Genomic DNA, 27,144 nt, shown 5'->3' with positions numbered 1-27,144 from the left:
AGGAAACGCTGGCAGCAACTGCAAAAACTTTACATGATGATGGGCAGAGCTGGATGGGTGGGAGGACTCACAATGAGCAGCAACACATCACTAGAAGTTTGTGTACAGGTATGTCTGAAGAGCAACAGAGTGCATTTGAAGAGAAATAGACAGAGAAGGCCTGTGTGTTTGTGTCTTTCGCTGGTACAGCAAATATCACATAATAAAGTTTCCACTTGAAAGACTGGGCTGGAGAAATCCACTGGTACAGATGCTCCCATGTGCATACTAAGTGGAGGGATGTTTTCTGTCCAATTAATTTATTCACAGTTATCTGAGCAAATTCCTTTCCAAGCCCTCCCAATACTTCCTCCACCGTCTCTATATCCTTTCAGAGGCACTACAGAAAGAATATCATTTTTTGTTGCTTCTTTTGTTAAAAGCCTTTTTGACACACAAATCTCTCTAGATTTATACCTCAGACATATTTATTTATTTATTTTAGTTACATTTGTACCCCGCACTTTCCCACTCATGGCAGGCTCAATGCGGCTTACATATACAGGTACTTATTTGTACCTGGGGCGATGGAGGGTTAAGTAACTTGCCCAGAGTCACAAGGAGCTGTGCCTGAAGTGGGAATTGAACTCAGTTCCCCAGGACCAGAGTCCACCACCCTAACCACTAGGCCACTCCTCCACTAGCACCTATAATCTCACTCTTTGAGTTTCAGTTTTGGGTCAGTCCACCCTTGGCATCTCTGGTTTGTACCAGGGGAAAGGAGGATGAAAATGCTCTTCCCAGCCTCCCTGGATCTCAGCCCACTGATCTAACCACCAGGCATCTCCATTCAAAGCTTTGTGCAGTCCTGATACTCACTCACAACCTGCAGTTTTCCCCAGACAACGGCTGGATAGATGAAGTGTGAGGGGAAAGGCATGAATGAAGATCTGTGCTGGAAGGGAAAGAATGACGGTGATGGGGTTAAGCCAAGGAGGAAACAGGGTCCATAGAAGGGGTCCACAACTATATATTTGCCTAGGTTCCAATATAGTGTTAATCCAGCTTTGAATGACCACAATAAACCTCACTCTTAAGCCAAGGTAAGTATGATCTTAGTCTCTTACATTTACTAGTAATACTTGCATCATGTAAACAGAGCTTCCCTCTGGAGTTTTTAGATTGTAAGCTCTTTGAGCAGGGACTGTCCTTCTATGTTTAAATTGTACAGCGCTGCGTAACCCTAGTAGCGCTTTAGAAATGCTAGTTAGTAGTAGTAGAGTTTACCTTGGAAAATTTTTTTCAATCAAGCCCGTCGCACCCAAAATAACAGAGACCAAGAAACTATGGCAGGAAGATATACAAAAACTTCCCAACTGCATTTCTGGGTACTTAAGGATCTTGTCTCCCTCCACAAAATTCAGAGTAATCGCTTGGTACAGACACCTCTATAATCAATGCTGTTCGGGTGGTTTTCTATTTTACCACTACATCATGTTTTCTAGCATCCAGCTTTTTATCAGGCAGGATGGGGACGTCTCAGGTGATCATAACCTCTTCATTTTCCACAATTTTCTTAGGGGCACGATCCCAATGCTTTTCTGGCACACTGAGACTGTAATGCTTACAGAGTTTCCAATGAATGAGATGCATCACCTTGTCGTGCCTTTCTGTATAAAAATGTTTGCCCTCAGCACGTCACAGCCAGCTAGAAGATGAATAATCATTTTTAGCTCTTTCTTACAGAGTCTACTGTACATTTATAAGGTTTCTGTCCAATGTGGATCATTTGGTGGGTTTTCAGATGTGATGACTGAATGAAACTTTTATTACACTCCATACACGTAAATGGTTTCTGTCCATTGTGGATCATTTTGTGCCTTTTTAGATCAGATGACCAAGTGAAACTTTTACTACACTCAGAACACGTAAAAGGTTTCTGTCCACTATGGATCATTTGGTGCTTTTTCAAAGCTGACGACAAAATAAAACTTTTATTACACTCTGTGCAGGTAAAAGGTTTCTGTCCATCATGAATCATTTTGTGCCTTTTAAGATCTGATGACCGAGTAAAATTTTTATTACACTCTGTACACTTATAAGGTTTCTGTCCAATGTGGATCATTTGGTGGGTTTTCAGCTGCGATGATTGAACAAAACTTTTATTACACTCCATACAGGTAAATGGTTTCTGTCCACTGTGGATCATTTGGTGGCTTTTCAGATGAGATGACTGAGTGAAACTTTTATTACACTGAGTACATTTGAAAGGTTTCTGCCCACTGTGAAACATCTGGTGGGTTTTCAGATGTGATGACCAAATGAAACTTTTATTACATTCAGTACATGTAAAAGATTTCTTTCTGCTGTGGGCTGTTTGGTGGATTTTGAAATGTATTTTCAGATACGATCTAGAATTAAAGCTTTTACCACAATTTGGACACGTAAACTGTTTCTCTCTCTTAAGGTTTCCCTTTTTCTCTGGAAGCATCTTTTGGATTTCTGGAATTTCAGTACACTCGTTATGAAGCATCTTCTTTACATGATTGCTCTCGCAACCTGCTGGATAAGACAAAAGTACAGCCATTATTTGATAGGCTGGTGATGCAGAACAAGTTTTGGGGATCCCTATTCCAGGGGCGTAGCCAGACAGCAGATTTTGGGTGGGCCTAGTCAAGAAGTGGGTGGGCACCAAATGTTCTCCTCTCCCCCCCCCCCCCCCCCCCCCCCAATGTGATGAGGCCAATATCATCAGCTTAGGAAGTTTAGACTGCTGAAGTGGAGAGCAGTGTTTTCAGCACCATCAGGGGGAGGTCTTCAGCTGACAAACTTGGGATCCCCACTAGCTAGCACTAAATATATGCTGCTGTTGGGTGGGCCTGAGCCCTTGGTGGATGGGCCCTGGCCCACCCAGGCCCACCTGTGGCTACGCCACTGCCCTATTCAGACTCTCAGAACTAGATATGCAACAGCAAGCAAAGGGCATATATTTCATGCCTTCCAATACATTTTTTTTAAAGATTCTGCAGCAAGTTTCTTTAGCAGAATTTTGTTTTAATTCTGTGGCATATTTTCATAAATTTGCATATATTTCCCTAATTCTTTTTTTTTGTTGTTGTTGGGGGGAGCAGGGTTACTTCATACAAATGTAATTTGCTGGTGTTTATACGTTCAATTACTTTCTTTGGCTTTTTTTCTTTTAATAGAGATTTTAGGAATCAGTGCTGGGAAAGGGGATGGGACTTGATATACTGCTTTTCTGTGGTTACAATCAAAGTGGTTTACATATTATATTCAGGTACTTATTTTGTACCTGGGGCAATGGAGGTTCTAAGTGGCTTGCCCAGGGTCACAAGGACCTGCAGTGGGAATCGAACCCAGTTGACAAGGGTCAAAGCCCGCTGCACTAACCACTAGGTTACTTCTAGTGAAGGGGAATGGGGAAAGGGGACGAATCTCAGCAGAGGGAGAGTGGATTTCAGAGGACGGAATTGGAGGAGGATTCTAAAGCAAGAAGGGTAGGGATAGAAAAGAACAGGGAGTAGAAGAAGGAGGAGGAGTGGCCTAGTGGTTAGGGTGGTGGACTTTGATCCTGGGGAACTGAGGAACTGAGTTCGATTCCCGGCACAGGCAGCTCCTTGTGACTCTGGGCAAGTCACTTAACCCTCCATTGCCCCATGTAAACCACATTGAGCCTGCCATGAGTGGGAAAGCATGGGGTACAAATGTAATAAAATAGATACTATTGGAGATTCTACGTGGAATGTTGCTGTTCCACTAGCAACATTCCTTGTAGAAGGCTGCGCAGGTTTCTGCTTCTGTGAGTCTGACGTCCTGCACGTATGTGCAGGACGTCAGACTCACAGAAACAGAAGCCTGCGCGGCCACATTGGTGATCTGCAAGGGCCGACTTCTACATGGAATGTTGCTACTATTGGAGATCCTACATGGAATGTTGCTATTCCACTAGCAACATTCCATGTAGAAGCCTGGTGATCTGCAAGGGCCGACTTCTACATGGAATGTTGCTAGTGGAATAGCAACATTCCATGTAGAATCTCAAATAGTAGCAACAGTGGAGGAGTGGCCTAGTGGTTAGGGTGATGGACTTTGGTCCTGGGGAACTGAGGAACTGAGTTCGATTCCCGGCACAGGCAGCTCCTTGTGACTCTGGGCAAGTCACTTAACCCTCCATTGCCTGCCGCATTGAGCCTGCTATGAGTGGGAAAGCGTGGGGTACAAATGTAACAAAAAAAAAAAAAGAAAGAGGAAAGGAGGATCATGGGAGGGGAGGAGAAAGAGGGGATCCAACATCAGAGCAGGGGATCTTGGATTCAGAAAGGGAAGGAGAGTCCACTGACAACAGTCTTCCCAACACCGATCTCATCCTTCACTCACTCCCTCTTGTCCCCAATTCTCAATCTCCCCTCGCTCTACTTTCTCTCTCTGCAGTTGTCATTCATATGGCAGGAGAAGGAGGCACATCCCAGGTGTGTTTGAGCACAGCAGGGGCACTGTACTTTCAGTCACATCCTCCTTAGCCTCTTCTGGCCCAGCACATCTGCTTTGATTGCTCAAATTGACACACCAGGCTGGAAGAAGTGAAGGAGGGTATGACGTAGCACAATGCAAGATAAGCACCCAAGATTACACTGTGCACAGCAGGAGATCAGCAAGTGCTGACATGCTGACCCTCAATATCCCAAGGCAATTCTGCACATGTCAATCTAATTAAAATAAATAGCAGCGCAAAAGTACATATTTCTTTCAATCAACATTAATATATAATACACTTTTCGGTAACTCACAGGCGAGACCCCCATCACGGTATCTGCTCCAAAACTAATTATTTTATTTTTGTTACATTTGTACCCCGCGCTTTCCCACTCATGGCAGGCTCAATGTGGCTTACATGGGGCAATGGAGGGTTAAGTGACTTGCCCAGAGTCACAAGGAGCTGCCTGTGCCTGAAGTGGGAATTGAACTCAGTTCCTCAGTTCCCCAGGACCAAAGTCCACCACCCTAACCACTAGGCCACTCCTCTAAAGCGTAGAGCCTACTCTACAAAAAAAGCATCACGATGATACCCTGTTACGTGATCAAATATTATTAGACCAAGCTTCAAAAATACAAGGGATTAAATAATGAGGATAACTACATGATGGATTCTGAACACTGAGATTTGTATTTGGGACACTGCAGATTTTAATATTTTGTGGATGAGTAGCTCCAAATGATGAACTTTACCCACCCTGACTGCATTTTCAAAGACTCAAGAGCACGTGAAAGGCACTTGGGACTTCCATAAGTGTCACTGATAAGTATATGCTTTTTGGATCAGTGAATGTTGCTGTGCAATTTGTAACAAACATACCGGAAATTGTAAGGTGTTACTGTATTATTTTTTATCGAATGCCAATGCCTCTCATGTGAACAGCGGGTGTGGTGATTGACAAAAGTTATTGTGTTCACCAGTGGTTGGGGTGATAAGGTTATATATATTTTTTGAAAATAAAGTATGTTTTTTTTTAATTTGGTATTGCTATAGTGAAGTAATTTATGATTATAGATAATTGGATACTTTTTATAAATTTGAGTCCTTATATTATATTGGAAGATAAAACACAACATTGTAAGGCAATAAACACAGAGTATTTCTACAGGATTGAGGCTGCCATCTTGATGCAGTAAACCACTGGGGTAGGAGAACTAGGGAATCATTCTTTCCCCCTACTACCCACTAGGGAGATTATAATTAGTGATGGAGAAAACTGAGGGTCAGGGTATTTTGAAAAGCAATTGGGGGTGGAGGGGATCATGGGTCCATTTTTTTTTTTTTTTTTAAGTACTGCCCCCTTTAAGTTATTCTCCAGGAGCACTGGGCCGTGCATTTTCATCTTTCCATGAATAACACACCTTGCAATGTTTAATACAAGCTACATTATTCATTTTGCATAAGCCCTCTCTGTCTTCTTGGGGATCAGGACATATGTGGACACTAGTTCCTTTTCTGTGATGGAGTTTAGGGAAATGTTAGATATAGAGAGTTATGCACTCAGCCCTAGTAAATTTTCAGAGAGACCAATTTATGAGCATAACTATCATAGTTAGGAGCAGAAATCCTTTGAATACCAAGCCATGTGAGCCTAATTTTGAGTGTAGAACCCAGGGGCTAGTTTTATAAGCACAGGTGTAGCTACCATTGAGCGAACCTGGCAAAAAACTCCCAGGGCTACTCAGTGTTAGGGGCAGGGGCGTAGCTAGGTGGGGCCTCGGGGGCATGGGCCCCCACAGATTTAGCCCTGGCCTCCTCCTTTCGACCCCCCCCCTGCTGCCGCCCCTCCGTCACCGCTGCCCCCCACCGCCAGGTACCTTTGCTGGCGGGGGTCCCCAACCCCCGCCAGCTGAAGTCTTCTTCAGCGCCGGTCTCTGGCGCGTTCACTGATCTGATTATGTGAGTCCTGACTCCTGACGTCCTGTGTGCATGTTCTGTATGTAGCCCCATGCAGGACGTGCATGCAGTACGTCAGGACTCACAGAAACAGATCAGCAAAGGTACCTGGTGGTGGTGACGGAGGAGGGTCGGCGGTTGGAGGAGGGGGTCGGCGGCGGGAGGTTCAGCGGCAGGCCCGTCCCACCTTGGGCTCTGGACACTCCTCCTGCCAAGGTCTGGCTACACCCCTGGTTAGGGGCCATTTGCAGCTGAATCTCCCCAGCCCCTTTCCAGCATGACTTCCTTCATCTGCCCCCCCCCCCATGCGGGTCTGGTATCTCTCTAGTCCCCTACCCCCACAGTTCTTCAAGTGCATGATGGGTTACCAGCATGGGCAGTCATGAAAACAGACTACCTCTGGCTAGCCCACCAGAGCCTTTCATGAGCGACATCCCATCTCTCTGATGCAACTTATTATTGTGGGTGGGATGATGCACAGGAAAGGCCCTGGCAGGGCCGGCTGAAGGTAACTTGTTTTAATCCCTCCCTCTGTCAGCAACCCACTGCACGTTGGAGGACCAGTGGGGAGGGGGACTACAGAGAAATCCTGAACCCATGTATGGGTGGTGTGATGGAGAAATGCCAGATCTGTGAGGGGGAAAGAGTAGGATGGAACAGAGGGGAGAGAAAGAGAGACCTTGAGCAGAGGGGAGGGGGTGCAGAAGAGTGGGGGAGACTGGATGGTAGGGGGAGACAAGAGGGAGATGCTAAACCAACATAGGGAGGGAGGGATACAAGAGGAAGGTAAGAAACAGAAGCTGGACACTGGGAGGACAGGGACACAGAGAAGAGGTACTGGGCATGGAGGGAGCATAGGGACAGGGGACACAGAAGAGCAATGCTGGACAGAAAGGGAGATGAACAAAATAAACCAGGACCTTAGCCACCCAAATATTAAACTAAAGTCTCAGCTAACGCCAATGCACTGATCCACTTATCCAGTATTTATAATACAATGCACACCAATGAGTAGCAAGGGAACCCTCAGATGATTTTCCCACTCCTCATGCAGTCAAAAATACTGCTATGAAATGGTATAGCGTTTCTTTCATCGGGTATCCCTGCAGTGAGTTCGGAAGGCTTGTTTTCTTTTTTTTATTGCTTCCCGACACCACTGTGCTACAAACTTTCAGTCTTTTTAAACCAAATGTGCAAGGTGAAAAGCTGAGTACTTATCTAGTCTCGTGGGAATTCTTCCACTTAATTCCACAATGCCTTCCCCTTAAACCGCCCGACTCTGCAGGTTTCAATTGCTTGCTTCAGGGACGAGGGTTAAGGCACGAAAAACAACTCCTTCCTCTAGCTCAAATTAAAACGACAGAAAGGGAGAGACACAGATGGGAGATACTGGACAGAGTAAGACAGCCCACAGAGAAGAGATGCTGAATATGGCGGGAGAATAGGGGCAGAAACATAGAGGGGAGCTGCTGGACAGTACAGATAGGGACGCAGAGGAAAAATGGGATCCTGGACATAGAGAAAGAAGAACCTGGAAAGAGAGTTTAAAAAAAAACAACAGAGAAAAGCAGAAATAGTGCCAAAGAAATGCTTAGGCATCAAAGGCAGAATTTATTTTTTTTTCAGATTTATTAACAGTTAATTTGTCAGCTATGGGAAATGAGCACCATGGTTTCTATTACTATGACAGGTTTACTATATATGTCTGGAAAGCGAATGCTACATACCTGTAGAAGGTATTCTCCGAGGACAGCAGGCTGATTGTTCTCACTGATGGGTGACGTCCACGGCAGCCCCTCCAATCGGAATCTTCACTAGCAAAGTCCTTTGCTAGCCCTCGCGCGCCGATGCGCATGCGCGGCCGTCTTCCCGCCCGAAACCGGCTTGAGCCGGCCAGTCTCATATGTAGCAAGACAAAGACCAGGGAAGACACAACTCCAAAGGGGAGGCGGGCGGGTTTTGTGAGAACAATCAGCCTGCTGTCCTCGGAGAATACCTTCTACAGGTATGTAGCATTCGCTTTCTCCGAGGACAAGCAGGCTGCTTGTTCTCACTGATGGGGTATCCCTAGCCCCCAGGCTCACTCAAAACAACCATGGTCAATTGGGCCTCGCAACGGCGAGGACATAACTGAGATTGACCTAAAAAATTTACCAACTAACTGAGAGTGCAGCCTGGAACAGAACAAACAGGGCCCTCGGGGGGTGGAGTTGGATCCTAAAGCCCAAACAGGTTCTGAAGAACTGACTGCCCGAATCGACTGTCGCGTCGGGTATCCTGCTGCAGGCAGTAATGGGATGTGAATGTGTGGACAGAAGACCACGTCGCAGCTTTGCAAATCTCTTCAATAGTGGCTGACTTCAAGTGGGCTACCGACGCTGCCATGGCTCTAACATTATGAGCCGTGACATGACCCTCAAGAGCCAGCCCAGCCTGGGCGTAAGTGAAGGAAATGCAATCTGCTAGCCAATTGGATATGGTGCGTTTTCCTACAGCCACTCCCCTCCTATTGGGATCAAAAGAAACAAACAATTGGGCGGACTGTCTGTTGGGCTGTGTCCGCTCCAAATAGAAGGCCAATGCTCTCTTGCAGTCCAATGTGTGCAGCTGACGTTCAGCAGGGCAGGAATGAGGACGGGGAAAGAATGTTGGCAAGACAATTGACTGGTTTAGATGGAACTCCGACACAACCTTTGGCAGGAACTTAGGGTGAGTGCGGAGGACTACTCTGTTATGATGAAATTTTGTGTAAGGGGCCTGGGCTACCAGGGCCTGAAGCTCACTGACTCTACGAGCTGAAGTAACTGCCACCAAGAAAATGACCTTCCAGGTCAAGTACTTCAGATGGCAGGAGTTCAGTGGCTCAAAAGGAAGTTTCATCAGCTGGGTGAGAACGACATTGAGATCCCATGACACTGTAGGAGGCTTGACAGGGGGCTTTGACAAAAGCAAACCTCTCATGAAGCGAACAACTAAAGGCTGTCCTGAGATCGGCTTACCTTCCACACGGTAATGGTATGCACTGATTGCACTAAGGTGAACCCTTACAGAGTTGGTCTTAAGACCCGACTCAGACAAGTGCAGAAGGTATTCAAGCAGGGTCTGTGTAGGACAAGAGCGAGGATCTAGGGCCTTGCTGTCACACCAGACGGCAAACCTCCTCCACAGAAAGAAATAACTCCTCTTAGTGGAATCTTTCCTGGAAGCAAGCAAGATACGGGAGACACCCTCTGACAGACCCAAAGAGGCAAAATCTACGCTCTCAACATCCAGGCCGTGAGAGCCAGGGACCGGAGGCTGGGATGCAGAAGCGCCCCTTCGTCCTGTGTGTTGAGGGTCGGAAAACACTCCAATCTCCACGGTTCTTCGGAGGACAACTCCAGAAGAAGAGGGAACCAGATCTGACGCGGCCAAAAAGGAGCAATCAGAATCATGGTGCCTCGGTCTTGCTTGAGTTTCAACAAAGTCTTCCCCACCAGAGGTATGGGAGGATAAGCATACAGCAGACCCTCCCCCCAATCCAGGAGGAAGGCATCCGATGCCAGTCTGCCGTGGGCCTGAAGCCTGGAACAGAACTGAGGGACTTTGTGGTTGGCTCGAGATGCGAAGAGGTCTACCAAGGGGGTGCCCCACGCCTGGAAGATCTGTCGCACTACACGGGAATTGAGCGACCACTCGTGAGGTTGCATAATCCTGCTCAACCTGTCGGCCAGACTGTTGTTTACGCCTGCCAGATATGTGGCTTGGAGCACCATGCCGTGACGGCGAGCCCAGAGCCACATGCTGACGGCTTCCTGACACAGGGGGCGAGATCCGGTGCCCCCCTGCTTGTTGACGTAGTACATGGCAACCTGGTTGTCTGTCTGAATTTGGATAATTTGGTGGGACAGCCGATCTCTGAAAGCCTTCAGAGCGTTCCAGATCGCTCGCAACTCCAGAAGATTGATCTGCAGATCGCGTTCCTGGAGGGACCAGCTTCCTTGGGTGTGAAGCCCATCGACATGAGCTCCCCACCCCAGGAGAGACGCATCCGTGGTCAGCACTTTTTGTGGCTGAGGAATTTGGAAAGGACGTCCCAGAGTCAAATTGGACCAAATCGTCCACCAATACAGGGATTCGAGAAAACTCGTGGACAGGTGGATTACGTCTTCTAGATCCCCAGCAGCCTGGAACCACTGGGAAGCTAGGGTCCATTGAGCAGATCTCATGTGAAGGCGGGCCATGGGAGTCACATGGACTGTGGAGGCCATGTGGCCTAGCAATCTCAACATCTGCCGAGCTGTGATCTGCTGGGACGCTCGCACCTGCGAGACGAGGGACAACAAGTTGTTGGCTCTCACCTTTGGGAGATAGGCGCGAGCCGTCCGAGAATCCAGCAGAGCTCCTATGAATTCGAGTCTCTGCACTGGGAGAAGATGGGACTTTGGATAATTTATCACAAACCCCAGTAGCTCCAGGAGGCGAATAGTCATCTGCATGGTGTGGTTTTCCTTTTCTGTTTGTGTGCTGTGATTATAATTATACAATGGACTGCAGGGCTCCTGCCTCGGATGTGTTCTTCACCAGCCAATCGTCGAGATATGGGAACACGTGTACCCCCAGTCTGCGAAGTGCCGCTGCTACCACAGCCAGGCACTTTGTGAACACCCTGGGCGCAGAGGCGAGCCCAAAGGGTAGCACACAGTACTGGAAGTGACGTGTGCCCAGCTGAAATCGCAGATACTGTCTGTGAGCTGGCAGTATCGGGATGTGCGTATAGGCGTCCTTCAAGTCCAGAGAGCATAGCCAATCGTTTTCATGAATCATGGGAAGAAGGGTGCCCAGGGAAAGCATCCTGAACTTTTCTTTTACGAGATATTTGTTCAGGGCCCTTAGGTCTAGGATGGGACGTATCCCCCCTGTTTTCTTTTCCACAAGGAAGTACCTGGAATAGAATCCCAGCCCTTCCTGCCCGGATGGCACGGGCTCGACCGCATTGGCGCTGAGAAGGGCGGAGAGTTCCTCTGCAAGTACCTGCTTGTGCTGGAAGCTGTAAGACTGAGCTCCCGGTGGACAATTTGGAGGTTTGGAGGCCAAATTGAGGGTGTATCCTTGCCGGACTATTTGCAGAACCCACTGATCGGAGGTTATGAGAGGCCACCTTTGGTGAAAAGCTTTCAACTTCCCCCCGACTGGCAGGTCGCCCAGCACTGACACTTGGATGTCGGCTATGCTCTGCTGGAGCCAGTCAAAAGCCCGTCCCTTGCTTTTGCTGGGGAGCCGAGGGGCCTTGCTGAGTCGCACGCTGCTGACGAGAGCGAGCGCGCTGGGGCTTAGCCTGGGCCACAGGCTGTCGAGAAGGAGGATTGTACCTACGCTTGCCAGAAGAGTAGGGACCAGTCTTCCTTCCCCCGAAAAATCTTCTACCTGTAGAGGTAGATGCTGAAGGCTGCCGGCGGGAGAACTTGTCGAATGCGGTATCCCGCTGGTGGAGATGCTCTACCACCTGTTCGACCTTCTCTCCAAAAATATTGTCCGCACGGCAAGGCGAGTCCGCAATCCGCTGCTGGAGTCTGTTCTCCAGGTCGGAGGCACGCAGCCATGAGAGCCTGCGCATCACCACACCTTGAGCAGCGGCCCTGGATGCAACATCAAAGGTGTCATACACCCCTCTGGCCAGGAATTTTCTGCACGCCTTCAGCTGCCTGACCACCTCCTGAAAAGGCTTGGCTTGCTCAGGGGGGAGCGCATCCACCAAGCCCGCCAACTGCCGCACATTGTTCCGCATATGTATGCTCGTGTAGAGCTGGTAGGACTGAATCTTGGCCACGAGCATAGAAGAATGGTAGGCCTTCCTCCCAAAGGAGTCTAAGGTTCTAGAGTCTTTGCCCGGGGGCGCCGAAGCATGCTCCCTAGAACTCTTAGCCTTCTTTAGGGCCAAATCCACAACTCCAGAGTCATGAGGCAACTGGGTGCGCATCAGCTCTGGGTCCCCATGGATTCGGTACTGGGACTCGATCTTCTTGGGAATGTGGGGATTACTTAATGGCTTGGTCCAGTTCGCCAGCAATGTCTTTTTGAGGACATGATGCATGGGTACTGTGGACGCTTCCTTAGGTGGAGAAGGATAGTCCAGGAGCTCAAACATTTCAGCCCTGGGCTCGTCCTCCACAACCACCGGGAAGGGGATGGCTGTAGACATCTCCCGGACAAAGGAAGCGAAAGACAGACTCTCAGGAGGAGAAAGCTGCCTTTCAGGAGAGGGAGTGGGATCAGAGGGAAGACCTTCAGACTCCTCGTCAGAGAAATACCTGATGTCTTCCTCTTCCTCCCACGAGGCCTCACCCTCGGTGTCAGACACAAGTTCACGAACCTGTGTCTGCAACCGCGCCCGACTCGACTCCGTGGAGCCACGTCCACGATGGGGGCGTCGAGAGGTAGACTCCCTCGCCCGCATCGGCGAAGCTCCCTCCGCCGACGTAGTCGGGGAGCCCTCCTGGGAGGCGACGGCAGTCGGTACTGCATGCGGCACCGACGCCGGTGACCTCACCTCGGGCGATGGACCAGCCGGCGCCACACTCGACGGTACCGGAGGCGCAAGCACCGCCGGTACCGAAGGGGTAGGGCGCAACAGCTCTCCCAGAATCTCTGGAAGAACGGCCCGGAGGCTCTCGTTCAGAGCGGCTGCAGAAAAAGGCATGGAAGTCGATGCAGGCGTCGACGTCAGAACCTGTTCCGGGCGTGGAGGCTGTTCCGGGCTGTCCAGAGTGGAGCGCATCGACACCTCTTGAACAGAGGGTGAGCGGTCCTCTCGGTGCCGATGCCTGCTGGGTGCCGACTCCCTCGGCGACCCAGAGCTCTCGGTGCCGACGCGGGAAGGGGACCGGTGTCGATGCTTCTTAGATTTTTTGCAAAGCACGTCACCGGCGCTTCCCGGCACCGACGAGGAGGACGTAGAATCCAGCCGTCTCTTCCTCGGGGCCGAGACCGAAGAGGGTCGATCTCGGGGGGGCTGTACCGCAGGAGCCCTCAGGGTAGGGGGAGACCCACCCGAAGGCTCACCGCCACCAGCAGGGGAGTGGACAGCCCTCACCTGCACTCCAGACGAAGCACCACCGTCCGACGACATCAGCAGACGAGGTCCCGGTACCACCGACGTTGATGCAGTCACCCGATGTCTCGGCGCCGATGCAGAGGGTCGATGCCTCGATGCACTCGATGCACTGGCCGCCGAGGATGAAGGTCTTGACGCTGCAGACGTCGATGCACTCGATACCCCCGGTGCCGATGCCGACGAAGAGCCCGAGAACAAAAAGTTCCACTGGGCCAACCTCGCTACCTGAGTCCGCTTCTGTAAAAGGGAACACAGACTACAGGCCTGAGGGCGGTGCTCGGCCCCCAGACACCGAAGACATGAAGCGTGCCTGTCAGTGAGCGAGATTACCCGGGCGCACTGGGTGCACTTCTTGAAGCCGCTGGAAGGCTTCGATGTCATGGGCGGAAAAATCACGCCGGCAAAATCGAAAGACGAAATGGCGAAATTTGGCACCAGCAGAAAAAAGCGGGAAGGAAATTTCGACCGGGGCCTAAGTAAGGCCTACCCTGACGACGAAAGAAAACTTACCAGGGTGAAAAACTCGAACTAGAGGAAGGGAAAAAGCCAAAAGAGGTTTTTTCCAACACTTTTGAAGCAAAAACGAGTCGAAAACGACGCGCGAGGTCGACTTTTTCGGGGCACGAAACAGAAACACAACCGTCCCGAGCGCGGAGAAAAGAAGACTGGCCGGCTCAAGCCGGTTTCGGGCGGGAAGACGGCCGCGCATGCGCGGTGCGCATCGGCACGCGAGGGCTAGCAAAGGACTTTGCTAGTGAAGATTCCGATTGGAGGGGCTGCCGTGGACGTCACCCATCAGTGAGAACAAGCAGCCTGCTTGTCCTCGGAGAATGTGTTTACTTTTTACAGGGTTTATTTATGTACAGCTATGCATTGCTTTTATTCCACAACCACGACGAATGGTTAATTGTGGATTACAAAGGTAAGGCCAAATGATAACGAAAGTGATACATAACCAAAATTATACAGAATTAATAGTCACAGCTCTATTCAAACTGCCCATCCCTTTTCCCTCTCAAGTCAGAGAGAGATACACAGAGGCAACACAGATACAAACACATGCAGAGTGGTTGTAAAGAATTCCACAAGGGACATCTCACACATTGGTGACCAGGAGAATAGAGGAAAGAGCAGATGCAGGTTAACAAAAGAATTCACTTATTTAAAGGAACTCTGAAAGGATTTCTCCTCCTTCAGTCCCCACTATGTTGGGAGAGATGGTGTTAAAGGGAGCTCATTTTAAATTTTTCCATCCTGGATCCATCCAGTCGTAGCTAAGCCACTTTATAACTGCCCGTATTAACTCCTAAAACAGCGTTTTAGGTGCTGAAATCCTTTATAAAATGACTCTCTAAAGGTAGGAAAAGCCACAAATGAAAAAAATCCTTCACGTATCAGAAGGCCCCAACCAGCCACTTTCTCCCCTCTCAGCATACAGAGAAATAGGTTCCCCCAGGATTCCTGGGAGTCCTTTCCAGTACCTGCGCTGCCACTCACCTCTCCGAGAACTATTTAATCTCTCTCTTACATCCTGCTGATCCCAGACACACAAATCTTCGTCCTGCTCAATCTTTGATATAAGAGAAGGTTTCTCAGAAGAAGAGTCTGTTTCAAGCCAAAAAGAATTGCATTACACTTATTTTGCTTTTTAAAATAAAATATTTGTACAGCTTAGGCAGCTGGAACATAAGTGGTGCAAAACTAAATAAAAGCATGATAGGCAGCAGTGCCTTTCCCATGTGGCCTTTTATCATCAACAGATTATTTAAAGTACATAAAAACATGTGTTGCCATACTGGGACAGACCGAAGGTCCATCAAGCCCAGCATCCTGTTTCCAACAGTGGCCAATCCAGGTCACAAGTACCTGGCAAGATCCCAAAACAGATTTTATGTGGTTTATCCTAGAAATAAGCAGTGGATTTTCTCAAGTCCACCCTAATAATGGAGATGGTCACAAGTTAGTCATTTTTTAATCATCATTTATTATATTAGTAAGGAGCAGGATAATTTTCAAACCATTTCAGTGAACAACATCTTTACCCAGCGATGTTAGAGTTTCATAATTCTCCTTCATGGTCTCCTTGTAAAGCTCCTTCTGCCATTCTGCTAACATCTCCCATTCGTCCTCACAGAAATAGACAGCGACGTCCTCAAATGTAACAGGGACCTGGAACAAGAGGAGGAAGCCGCTCAGCACCCGCTGCCTCAGGCACATCAAGGCAAACGCCTGACATATTATTAGGATTTTCAGTAGCAGTTCAAGGAAAGTTCAAAAGGAACTTTTGTGCCCATATTTGGAGAGAACTATTTTTATTTATTTATTTTTGTTACATTTGTACCCCGCGCTTTCCCACTCATGGCAGGCTCAATGCGGCAGGCAATGGAGGGTTAAGTGACTTGCTCAGAGTCACAAGGAGCTGCCTGTGCCGGGAATTGAACTCAGTTCCTCAGTTCCCCAGGACCAAAGTCCACCACCCTAACCACTAGGCCACTCCTCCACTACATCCACTACAACTACATCATCTGGAATTTATTAAGAAAAAAAAAGCACATGTTCCTGTAAGTCTGAAACCTTCCGGGGAAAGGGGGTGGGATGTATTCAAAGCAGTTTACATATTACATACAGGCATTTATTTTGTTCCTGGGGCAATGGAGGGTTAAGCGAACATCTTGATTTCTACAGTAACAGTTAGGGTATTGGCTTTGTGCATAAAGTCTGATCATCCTCCCCGGATATTCAAACTCTGCAGTCAGCAATGCTTTAAAAAAAATGCAGCGCTTCAGAATTGAGGGAGGTGTCTGCTTTCTGTCTTGCCTCTGAGACAGAAGTAACCTTCTGGAGGTCTCCTGGGGGGGTTGGGGGTGGACCCTCGGGTAAATGTTTACTCCCCCAGGCAGGAAAACGTCTGGCTACTAAATAAGTATTAGACATAATAAATGTTTATTCAAATTGTCAAAGAAGCCAATCAGTAATTATTGAAATAGTAACAAATAAACTCCCAATACAGTATAATATGTAGTTTTCCCTGGGAGCTGTCAATATATCCACCTGCTAGTAGCCACACTGAGGCTCGTCATCCTCAGTTCTGTTTCCTCTTAAATACTTTTTTCTTCCTTTCTTCATTATCTTAAATTATAATTACCCTTCCTACCTAATGAATATGCATCTTTCCAGAATATTCTGTTTCCTGTTATGATGAATCATGTTCCAACATGTTCCATCAAATTCTATCATTTATTCCCTTAAATTGACAGTTAGGGCCTGTCATGTAAGTTTTCATTAGATAATGGGTAAAATTACCCTGTTACTATCCCCACCCTCTTGCCACAATTTTACTCACACCCACTTACTTCTCCTTTTGATTGTTTATCTGGGTACAGCAGATGTCCTTAAACATAGGAGTCTCTGTCTTAGTTGCTGACCAGCAACTTATCACAGGTTAGCATAGCAAAGGCCAAATGTCAGACCACAGCCTTAGAAAGGTATTTTTCAGAAAAAAAAAAAAAAAACACATTTATAACTCTCTTGCAACTCTTAAGTCTGCTCCCAGCTCAAGAAAAGCAAAATAGCTATATTAAAAACTAGAAATATGTATGGTTTACACCTTTACATGGCCTCTATGATATACAGAGGGGGGAGTCACTAGAGCAGTGATGGCGAACCTATGGCACGCGTGCCAGAGAGGGCACGTGGAGCCCTCTCTGCTGGCACGCGCACCGTCGGTCGCCTCACCCGAGACTTTCAGCCCTCCCACCCACCCGGCGTCAATCATTCCTTCCTCCCTCCCTCCCACCCGGTGTCAAGCGTTCCTCCCTCCCACCCACCCAGCACCAGCCCGCCCTCCATCCCTCCCTCCGAACCGGAAGAAATTTAAAAGTCTTCCCTTGTCTGAGTAGGCGGCGTCAGCATCAGCAGTAGCAGCGAAAAGCGTGTTGCTGGTTCGGCGCGTCTTCAGCCTTCCGTCTCTCAATCTCTCTGGTCCCGCCCTCATTTCCTGTTAGGGCGGGACCAGAGAGCTTGAGAGACAGAAGGCTGAAAACGCGCCAAACAGCAGCACGCTTTTCGCTGCTACTGCTGATGCTGACGCCGCCTATTCGGACAAGGGAAGACTTTTAAATTTCTTCCGGTTCGGAGGGATGGCGGGCTGGTGCCGGGTAGGCAGGAATGCTTGACACCGGGTGGGAGGGAGGGAGGAAGGAAGGAATGATTGACGCCGGGTGGGTGGGAGGGAGTGCGGCCTGGTGCTTGGGTGGGAGGGAGGCCTGCCTGGTGCTTGGGTAGGAGGGAGGGAGGGAGGGCGGAGGGCTGCCTGGTGCTTGGGTGGGTGTCCTGGTGCTTGGGTGGGAGTGCTGGGTGGGTGGATGGCCTGGTGCTGGGTGGGAGGGAGGGAGGCTTGGGTGGGAGGCCTGGTGCTGGGTGGGAGGGAGACTTGGTGCTGGGTGGGAGGGAGGCCTGCCGCTGGGAGGGCAGGGGAGAGAGGAGGGTGGCTGGACATGGGTGGCTGGGGGAGAGAGGAGGGTGGCTGGACATGGGTGGCTGCAGGGGAGAGGAGGGTTGCTGGACATGGATGGAGGGCAAGAAATGAAGAAGAAAGGAGGAAAGTAAAGAAATAAATGGAAAGGAAGCCCTGGAAACGGAGTTAAGAGAACAGATAGAGAGCAGCAGAATCAGCGACTAGGACCAATATGGATAGAAAAACAAAATCACCAGACAACAAAGGTAGAAAAAATAATTTTATTTTCATTTTAGTGTTTGGAATATGTCCAATTTGAGAATTTACATCTGCTGTCTTATTTTGCACTGGGTATACTGGAGCTGTAATAACTTACAGAAATGATTTATAATGAAAGAAAATCATGTTATTTTTTTCTCCTATACTAGTATAATATTTTCAATGATGTCTGTTTATATGCGCCATGGCTGGTGTAAGGGGGTGTGGCTATCATGGGGTGGAGTCATATGTGGTGACCCCGCCCATAATGAGTACCGGCACTTCGCGATGAGTAATTAGATTTTGGGTTGCTGTTTGGGCACTCGGTCTCTGAAAGGTTCACCATCACTGCACTAGAGGGAAGAGAGGACTAGTTTGGATGGGGGGGGTCACAAAAGTACAGGCCTCCCACCTCTTCATGGAAGTGAGAATTCTTGATACAAATGTTAATAATAATAATTACTGGGAGGAGGATAGGGAAGGGTGTGGAATTAAATACCAAAATGTTTCTGCCGTTTGAAATTCCAGTTTGTATTCAGCTTATTGTATTATCTTACCTGAATGGATTACTTGGAAGCTTGTTTTGTATCAGAGCTTCCTTCAACCATTTCTTTAGCTGGTGTTTCCATCTTAATGTCTGATACAGTGAAAAATTTATAACCAGTCGACATTTAAACCTCAAATTCAAGCAATAGTTAGAAATTCCTACTATCGATTACGATTGTTGAGTAAGCTTAAGCCTTTGCTACCTAGGACTGATTTTCAAAAGCTGGTACAGGCCATGATGTTTAGTGTTTTGGACTACTGCAACATTGTGTATTTGGGCTTATCAAAGTCTTCTTTGTAGGCATTGCAGGTGGTCCAGAACTCGGCGGCTCGATTGGTGACTGGCCTTGCATAGTTTGATAAATATCACCTATATTTGAACGTCTGTATCATATCACCCATTTCTCCTTTCCTCCAGGGTATACATGTTCAGGTCAGCAAGTCTCTCCTCATACATAGTAACATAGTAAATGACGGCAGATAAAGACCTGTACGGTCCATCCAGTCTGCCCAACAAGATAAACTCATTTTACATGGTATGTGATACTTTATTAACCCGAGTTTGATTTTCCTTGCCTTTCTCAGGGCACAGACCATGGAAGTCTGCCCAGTACTGCTCTTGTACTAAGTTCTGAAGCTAACATCGAAGCCCCTTAAAATTTACAATCCAGCCCATCCCTATCTATTCAGTCACAATCAGGGCGTAGACCGAAGAAGTCTGCCCAGCTCCCATTTTGTTTCCCAATTACCGGCGTCTCCACCCAATCTCCGCTAAGATTCCACAGAACCATTCCTTCTAAACAGGATTCCTTTGTGCTTATCCCACGCATGTATGAATTCCATTACCGTTTTCGTCTCCAGCACCTCCCGCGGGAGGGCATTCCACATATCCACCACCCTCTCTGTGAAAAAATACTTCCTGACATTAGTCCTGAGTCTGCCCCCCTTCAACCTCAATTCATGTCCTCTAATTCTACCGCCTTCCCGTCTCCGTAAAAGGTTCATTTGCGGATTAATACCTTTCAAATATCTGAACGTCTGTATCATATCTCCCCTGTTCCTCCTTTCCTCCAAGGTTTGCAACACAAATCCCATACCATTTTTGTAGCTTTTCTTTGCACCGCTTCCAGTCTTTTTCCATCTTTAGCAAGATACGGCCTCCAAAACTGAACACAATACTCCAAGTGGGGCCTCACCAACGACTTGTAGAGGGGCATCAACACCTCCTTTCTTCTGCTGGTTATGCCCCTCTCTATGCAGCCTGACATCCTTCTGGCCATGGCCGTTACCTTGTCGCATTGTTTCTTCACCTTCAGATCCTCCGACACCAACACCCCAAGGTCTCTCTCCTGAGTCGAGCTTACTAATCTCTCCCCTCCTATCTGGTATCTCTCTTTTGGGTTTCCGCACCCCAAGTGCATCACTCTACACTTCTTGGCATTACATTTTAACTTACATATATGTACTATAGAAACCGTTATAAGTCAATTTTTTTTATTTTTTTGTATGCTGTGCTATGTGCATGAAACAATATATATAATAAAAAAATATACACTTTTATCTATAAATACTGATATGTGAGTGCTCAGTAAAACCCATGTTGCTTTGGCTGGAGTCTGGACTACTAGAAAGTTACATGCTGAACCCAACATCATTGCACTCCAGCCCTCCCTCACTCCTGATATTGCTTTTAACTTGCTTTATTATCCGATCTTATCTAAATTTATACATGCTGGGTAATTGTTTAAATAAATACTTAGCTTTGGGCTGGATCCATATGATCTTTATAACCATCTGTTGGGGTCTATTCGGTTAGCTACTGAAGCTCCATTAGTGAAAACTATGCTCGTGAACTCTGTGAAATGGTTTAAAATTTTTTCTTTTTTTCTGTCTCTCATAATTGGCTGATCGGTATTTCATCCTGTTATCCTCAACACAACCTGTGTTTCGCATTTGTTGCTTCCTCAAAAGAACTTAATTCGATCAAACCAAAGCCATGCTCTTGTCTCTGGACCAAGTATATACTATCAAAAATGACATAAAAGTTATAATTTTGCCATCGTATCTTAAACTGTTTACATAATTTATTTTGATTGGAATAGTCTCCGTATTCAATTCTTCTAACATTCTCTACAAATTTTTTTTCTTTTATTATAATTATTGTGAGGCTTACCTAGAAAGGTGGGTCGCCAAACCCAATCGACTTCCGACCGTTTACGATCACAGTTTTCACTGATGGAGCTTTGGCAGTAAAATGCCTGCTAAAATAACACGCTGGCTTCCTTACAAGAGAATAAGCATAGCAAGTCTTCATACAGTGCTTATTCTTTTGTAATGAAATTTAAATGACATTGAGGGGCATAACTGAACGAAAACGTCTATCTCCATGGGCGTTTATCTCCGAGAACGGGTCCGTGAAGGGGCGGACCGAACCGTATTTTTGAAAAAAATAGACGTCCATGTTATATTCGACAATGTGAGCTGGGCGTTTTTGTTTTTCAGTGATAATGGAAAATGAAAGCGCCCAGCTCAAAAACGAATAAATCCAAGGCATTTGTTCGTGGAAGGGGCCAGGATCAGTAGTCCCCCTCACATGCCAGGACACCAACCGGGCACCCTAGGGGGCACTTTTACAAAAACAAAAAAAAAGGTAATAGAGCTCCCAGGTGCATAGCACCCTTCCCTTGTGTGTTGAGCCCCCCAAATCCCCCTCAAAACCCACTGCCCACAAGTCTATACCATTACTATAGCCCTAAGGGGTGAAGGGGGGCACCTACATGTGGGTACAGTGGGTTTGGGGGGGTTGGACGACTAATAAGCATTAAGCAGCACAATTGTAACAGGTAGGGGGGGATGGGCCTGGGTCCACCTGCCTGAAGTCCACTGCACCCCCTAACAACTGCTCCAGGGACCTGCATACTGCTGCCAGGGAGGTGGGTATGACATTTGAGGGTGAAAATAAAAAGTTGTGAAACATCATTTTTTTGTGGTGGGAGGGGGTTAGTGACCACTGGGGGAGTCAGGGGAGGTCATCCCCGATTCCCTCTGGTGGTAATCTGGTCATTTAGGGCACTTTTTGGGGCCTTATTCGTGAAAAAACAGGGTCCAGGAAAAGTGCCCTAAATTCTAGCTACAAACGCATACTTTTTTTCCATTATCGGCGAAAGGCGCCCATCTCTCCTCGGCCGATAACCACACCCCAGTTCCACCTTCGCCACGCCTCCAACACACCCCCGTCAACTTTGTACGCTTCCGCGATGGAGTGCAGTTGAAAACGTCCAAAATCGGCTTTCCATTATACCGATTTATTCGTTTTTGTGAGATAAACGTCTATCTCCCGATTTGAGTCGAAATCTAGGCGTTTTTCTCTTTCAATTATAAGGTGGATAGTATCTGTTGTACCCAAACTCTATTGAATATTTTGATTAATGGATTATTTGTTCTTAACTTGAAATCTGAATAAAAGTTTTTGATATTAAAAAAAAACAAACCCACAAAAACTAATTTAACACAATTTAGTAAATTTGCCCCTTAGACTTTAAGCCTTCTAGGGACAGGGGAAGACCTCCTATACCGCAATATAACTAGAGTTAACAATGAAAAGGCTGAATTTTATCTTTATAAATACATTAATTAATACATGTGTGCAGAACTCCGTTAACTGCAGAGTCATCCAAGCATTGCCATAATGGGACAGACCAAAGGTCCATCAAGCTCAGTATCCTGTTTCCAACAGTGGCCAATCCAGGTCACAAGTACCCCTGGCAAGATCCCAGAACAGAAAAACAGATTTTATGCCGTTTATCCTAGAAATAAGTGGTGGATTTTCCGCAAGTCCATCTTAATAATGGTTTCTGGCCTTTTCTTTTAGGAAGTCATCTAAACCTTTTTTAAACCTCGCTAAGTTAACTGCTTTTACCACATTCTCTGGCAACAATTACACGTTGAGTAAAGAAATATTTTCTCCGGTTTGTTTTAAAATTTACTACTTGGTAGCTTCATTGCATGCCCCCTAGTTCTAATATTTTTGGAACGAGTAAACAAGCGATTTAAGTCTACCTGCTCCACTCCATTCCACTCGTTATTTTAAAGATCTCTATCATATCTCCTTCTCAGTCGTCTCCTCTCCAAGCTGAAGAACCCTAGCTGATTTACCGTATTTTTCGGACTATAAGACGCACTTTTTTCCCCCAAAATTTGGGAGAAAAATGGGGGGTGCGTCTTATAGTCCGAAGGTAGCGTTTTTGGACCTCCGTTGTGTACTTACAGGATTCCATGTTCCCTGGTGGTCTAGTGACGTCGGGGCAGGAAAGAGCCCCCTCTTTCCTGCCCATCGCGCTGCTCTCCGTGCTTCTCAATGCTTTCTGACGGTCTCGGCGAGATTCTCGGCGGCCATTTTGAATATCGCCGAGACCATCAGAAAGCATTGAGAAGCACGGAGAGCAGCGCGATGGGCAGGAAAGAGGGGGCTCTTTCCTGCCCCGACGTCACTAGACCACCAGGGAACATGGAATCCTGTAAGTACACAACGGAGGTCCAAAACCCGGACAAGACGCACCGGAGCACCTAGGTTTTAGAGGAGGGAAAGAGGAAAATTTTTTTTTTCCTATTTCCCTCCTCTAAAACCTAGGTGCGTCTTATGGTCCGGTGCGTCTTATAGTCCGAAAAATACGGTAGCTTTCCTCACAGGAAAGTCACCCATCCCCTTTATCATTTTCTTTGCCCTTCTCTGTACCTTTTCTAATTCTGCTATCTTTTTTGAGATGCAGTGGCCAGAATTGCACACAGTATTCAAGGTGTGGTCGCACCATGGAGCGAAAGTACTACTACTTAACATTTCTAAAGCGCTACCAGGGTTACGCAGCGCTGTACAGTTTAACAAAGAAGGACAGTCCCTGCTCAAAGGAGCTTACAATCTAATGGATGAAATGTCAAGGTGGGCAGTCTAGATTTCCTGAATAGAGGTATAATGGTTAGGTGCCGAAGGCGACATTGAAGAGGTGGGCTTTGAGCAAGGATTTGAAGATGGGCAGGGAGGGGGCTTGGCGTATGGGCTCAGGGAGTTTATTCCAAGCATAGGGTGAGGCGAGGCAGAAAGGGCGGAAAGAAAGGCATTACAACATTCTCATTTCTGTTTTCCATTCCTTTCCCAATAATTCCTTACATTCTATTTGCTTTTTTTTTTTTTTAGCTGCGGTTGCACACTGAGCAGAGGGTTTCAACATATCAACAACTACGACACCTAGATCCTTTTCCTGGACAATGACTCCTAATGTGGAACCTTGCGTCACGTAGCTATAGTTTGGGTTCCTCTTTCCCACGTGTATCACTTTGCACTTGCTCACATTAAATGTTATCTGCCATTCGGATGCCCAGTCTCGTAAGGTTCTCTTGCAATATTTTCACAATCCTCTTGCGATTTAACAACGTTGAATAATTTTATATCATCAGCAAATGTAATTACCTCATTATTCCCATCTCTAGATCATTTATAAATATGTTAAAAAGCAGCGTTCTCAGCACAAACTCCTGGGGAACCCCACTATCTATCCTTCTCTATTGAGAATACTGACCATTTAACTCGACTCTCTGTTTTCTATCTTTTAACCAGTTTTTAATCCACATTATGTTCTCATGAGGCAGAGAAAACCCCATCCCCAGTTTTGACTGCAAAGCTGGCTGGGTTTTCTGGGCTCTCTGCTGAATAGCATGAGAACAAGAACCCAGTCTTTTTTGGGAAGAACAGGCGGAAGCAGAGTACCTAAGCTTTTAAGGAGTAACAGAACCCCATTTGCCCTCCAGTCTGATAACTCCTAGAAGAGGAGGCTGGGCAAAAAGTGGGCCCAGACAGGTTCTGCTTAATGAAGGTAGCAGACTCTTGAACCTCATCTCCAAACAGATATTATCATATTCAGCAGAGAGCCCAGAAAACCCAGCCAGCTTTGCAGTCAAAACTGGGGATGGGGTTTTCTCTGGCTCATGAGAACATAATGTGGATTAAAAACTCCAGGGTTAAAAGATAGAAATTCCCAAATTGTAAAGGTCTTAAGTACAAACTAACGCATGCGTCAACCTTTTCCTACCTGAGCACACAATTCTGGAATGCGCTACCGTGAAACCTAAAAACGACCTATGAACAAGCCAACTTCCGAAGTCTACTGAAGACGCATCTCTTCAACAAGGCATACAACAATGATCAACAAATATGAATTTATGTACACACAGCCAGAATTGCCGCTACAATATTTGCTGCCAAACTACTGTCGTGTCCTTCATTATCATGTTACCCAAGATCTTCTACCATTATCAAATGTACAATTTCTTTATGATTCTGATATATTTCTTAAATTTCTATTACTACGTTTGATTGTTAAATAATACCATGTTCTATCATTATCATATTACCCAAAATTCTTCTGTTATTACTAAATGTATACTTTCTCATGTATTCTCATTATTCATGATGTATTGTAAGCCACTTTGAGCCCGCAAAAAGGTGGGAAAATGTGGGATACAAATGCAACAAATAAATAAATAAATAAAATTCTATTCAAGGCTTGACTGGTCAGCAAGCTTTTCATGCATATCGTATCTCAGGTCTGAGGCCAGAGTTACATGAGTTTCCAGGTGCCAATACCCATAACAATAGCTCTTAATTCCATATCAAAAATATAATTGTTGCAGCTGTCTAGGTCTTGCCATATCTGAGTAAAAAGAACTGATATTTCAGCCATCATGCAGTGAGGTCTGAGGTTTGTCTTTATATAATGGGTTCTCAAACCTGATTAGTTGGGGTTTGAGCTGGGCAACTTCATTGGAGCAGTGTTTTTTTTGTTTTGGGGGTTTTTCGCTTTTTTTTTTTATTCTGTAAGGCAGGAAATGGTACAATTTAAACTCGGAAAGGTGGGAGATTTTGGTGAGAAATTGAGTCAGAAAAGCCTGCTTGTTAAAAATGTGAATTTTACCAGGAAAATTGAGCCAGGAAAGTTTACTGGTCACAAATTTTAAATTGTCAGGAAAACTGAAGAGGAAAAGTTTGTTCGAACAGTTCTAACTCAGGGAGTTCTGTAGGTCACATTCTGAAACTCAAGGGGAAAGGCACATATTTGTCCTCAGCACCAATCCCTTTTGTGCTACTACTACTACTACTTAACATTTCTAGAGCGCTACTAGGGTTACGCAGCGCTGTACAAATTAACAAATAAGGACGGTCCTTGCTCAGAAGAGCTTACAATCTAAAGGACGAAATGTCAAGTTGGGGTAGTCTAGATTTCCTAGTAGAGGTGTTGTGATTAGGTGCCGAAGGCGACACTGAATAGGTGGGCTTTGAGCAATGATTTAAAGATGGGTAGGGAGGGGGACTGGCGTATGGGCTCAGGGAGTTTGTTCCAAGCATGGGGTGAGGCGAGATACCCTTCTTTAAGGATATCTTTTACTAAGGCGTGCTCACGTTTTTAGCGTGTGCGCTAAATGTTAGAGATGCCCATAGGAACGCATTGACATCTCTAACGTTTAGTGCGCCTACAATTTTTGCGTGCGCCAAAAACGTGAGCGCGCCTTAGTACTTTGTTTAAGATGAGCCCTTTGTCGCCATTCTACAGAAATAGTAAAACTACTAAAATAACCAATTTTTATCTTAGCATTCATAGGAGCCAACTTTTCAAAATTATTGGGGGTGCAAAGCCCAGTGGAAATAACACTTCCTTGGCCGCATACAAGGAATGTTCTCAATATTGGGGGTGCTCAAGCACCCACAGAGTCGGCTCCTATGTTTACATGCAATGTGTGATGGCGAACCCACTTGTGCGGGACACCTTTTGTGAATAACAGGTTGTATTTAAAAATACTTAATCAAGTATGGGGATCAATCAATAAATAAACCTGGTGTCGGATATAAATCAATACTTGATGTCACCAGTATCCAAATCATGGGCGTGACTGAGCACAGCATAAAAATTTATACAAATATCTATGATTTGGATACTGGTGACATCAAGTATTGATATGCATTTAAAAATACACCAAAGTATTTAAAAAAGAAATTATGCACTGAAAAAGCTGTACTCATAATTTAACTAAATGTCAGACACATGACTAAAAACAGGATTCTGAACAGGATGTAACATTTGCACATACAAACTAGACTTTATTTGCAGTTACTGAATGTCAAAGCTACGCGGAAGTGTCTTTGTCTGAGCTGCTGGTGAAACGCCCCAGCCCTGGAGTGAAAGCTGCCCTACCTGTGCAGGTTCAGCCTCAGCCATTCTCTCTCCTCTTTTCAGGAGAGGATTCATTTTCGCTCTTCTCTTTTTTTCCCTTCTTGGGATTAAGCTTCTCTCCTCTGTTCCACACTGAGATCAA

General features: G+C 46.5%; 1 protein-coding gene and 1 pseudogene across 2 annotated transcripts; one reads left to right on the top strand and one right to left on the bottom strand.

Annotated features, from left to right (window-relative positions):
• Window positions 1-27,144, top strand: part of LOC115465113 — a 500,577-nt pseudogene that overhangs the window by 376,840 nt on the left and 96,593 nt on the right.
• On the bottom strand, window positions 1,617-27,144 carry LOC115465002 (gastrula zinc finger protein xLCGF3.1-like). 2 transcript variants are annotated; one of them, XM_030195401.1, is made up of 4 exons: window positions 27,024-27,144; window positions 15,566-15,692; window positions 15,021-15,128; window positions 1,617-2,541 (listed from the first exon to the last, which is right to left on the bottom strand). In XM_030195401.1, the coding sequence occupies exons 1-4, from the start codon at window positions 27,075-27,077 to the stop codon at window positions 1,709-1,711; spliced, it is 1,122 nt and encodes a 373-aa protein (XP_030051261.1). In that variant the 5' UTR covers window positions 27,078-27,144; the 3' UTR covers window positions 1,617-1,708. The 2 variants fall into 2 exon arrangements, with proteins under 2 accessions (XP_030051261.1, XP_030051267.1); XM_030195407.1 differs by having other exon boundaries at window positions 1,617-2,538.

Source organism: Microcaecilia unicolor, chromosome 1 (genome assembly GCF_901765095.1).
Source record: "Microcaecilia unicolor chromosome 1, aMicUni1.1, whole genome shotgun sequence".
Lineage (NCBI taxonomy): Eukaryota > Metazoa > Chordata > Amphibia > Gymnophiona > Siphonopidae > Microcaecilia > Microcaecilia unicolor.
This window is presented reverse-complemented; position numbering and strand designations above follow the sequence as displayed.

Coding starts and splice junctions, on each gene's coding strand:
- LOC115465002 (XM_030195401.1), bottom strand. CDS start 27,077: ATGAATCCTCTCCTGAAAAGAGGAGAGAGAATGGCTGAGGCTGAACCT. Junction 15,693..27,023: donor CTGAGGCTGAACCTGCACAG/GTAGGGCAGCTT, acceptor CTCTTGTTCCAG/GTCCCTGTTACATTTGAGGA. Junction 15,129..15,565: donor TGAAACTCTAACATCGCTGG/GTAAAGATGTTG, acceptor GGCTTGAAACAG/ACTCTTCTTCTGAGAAACCT.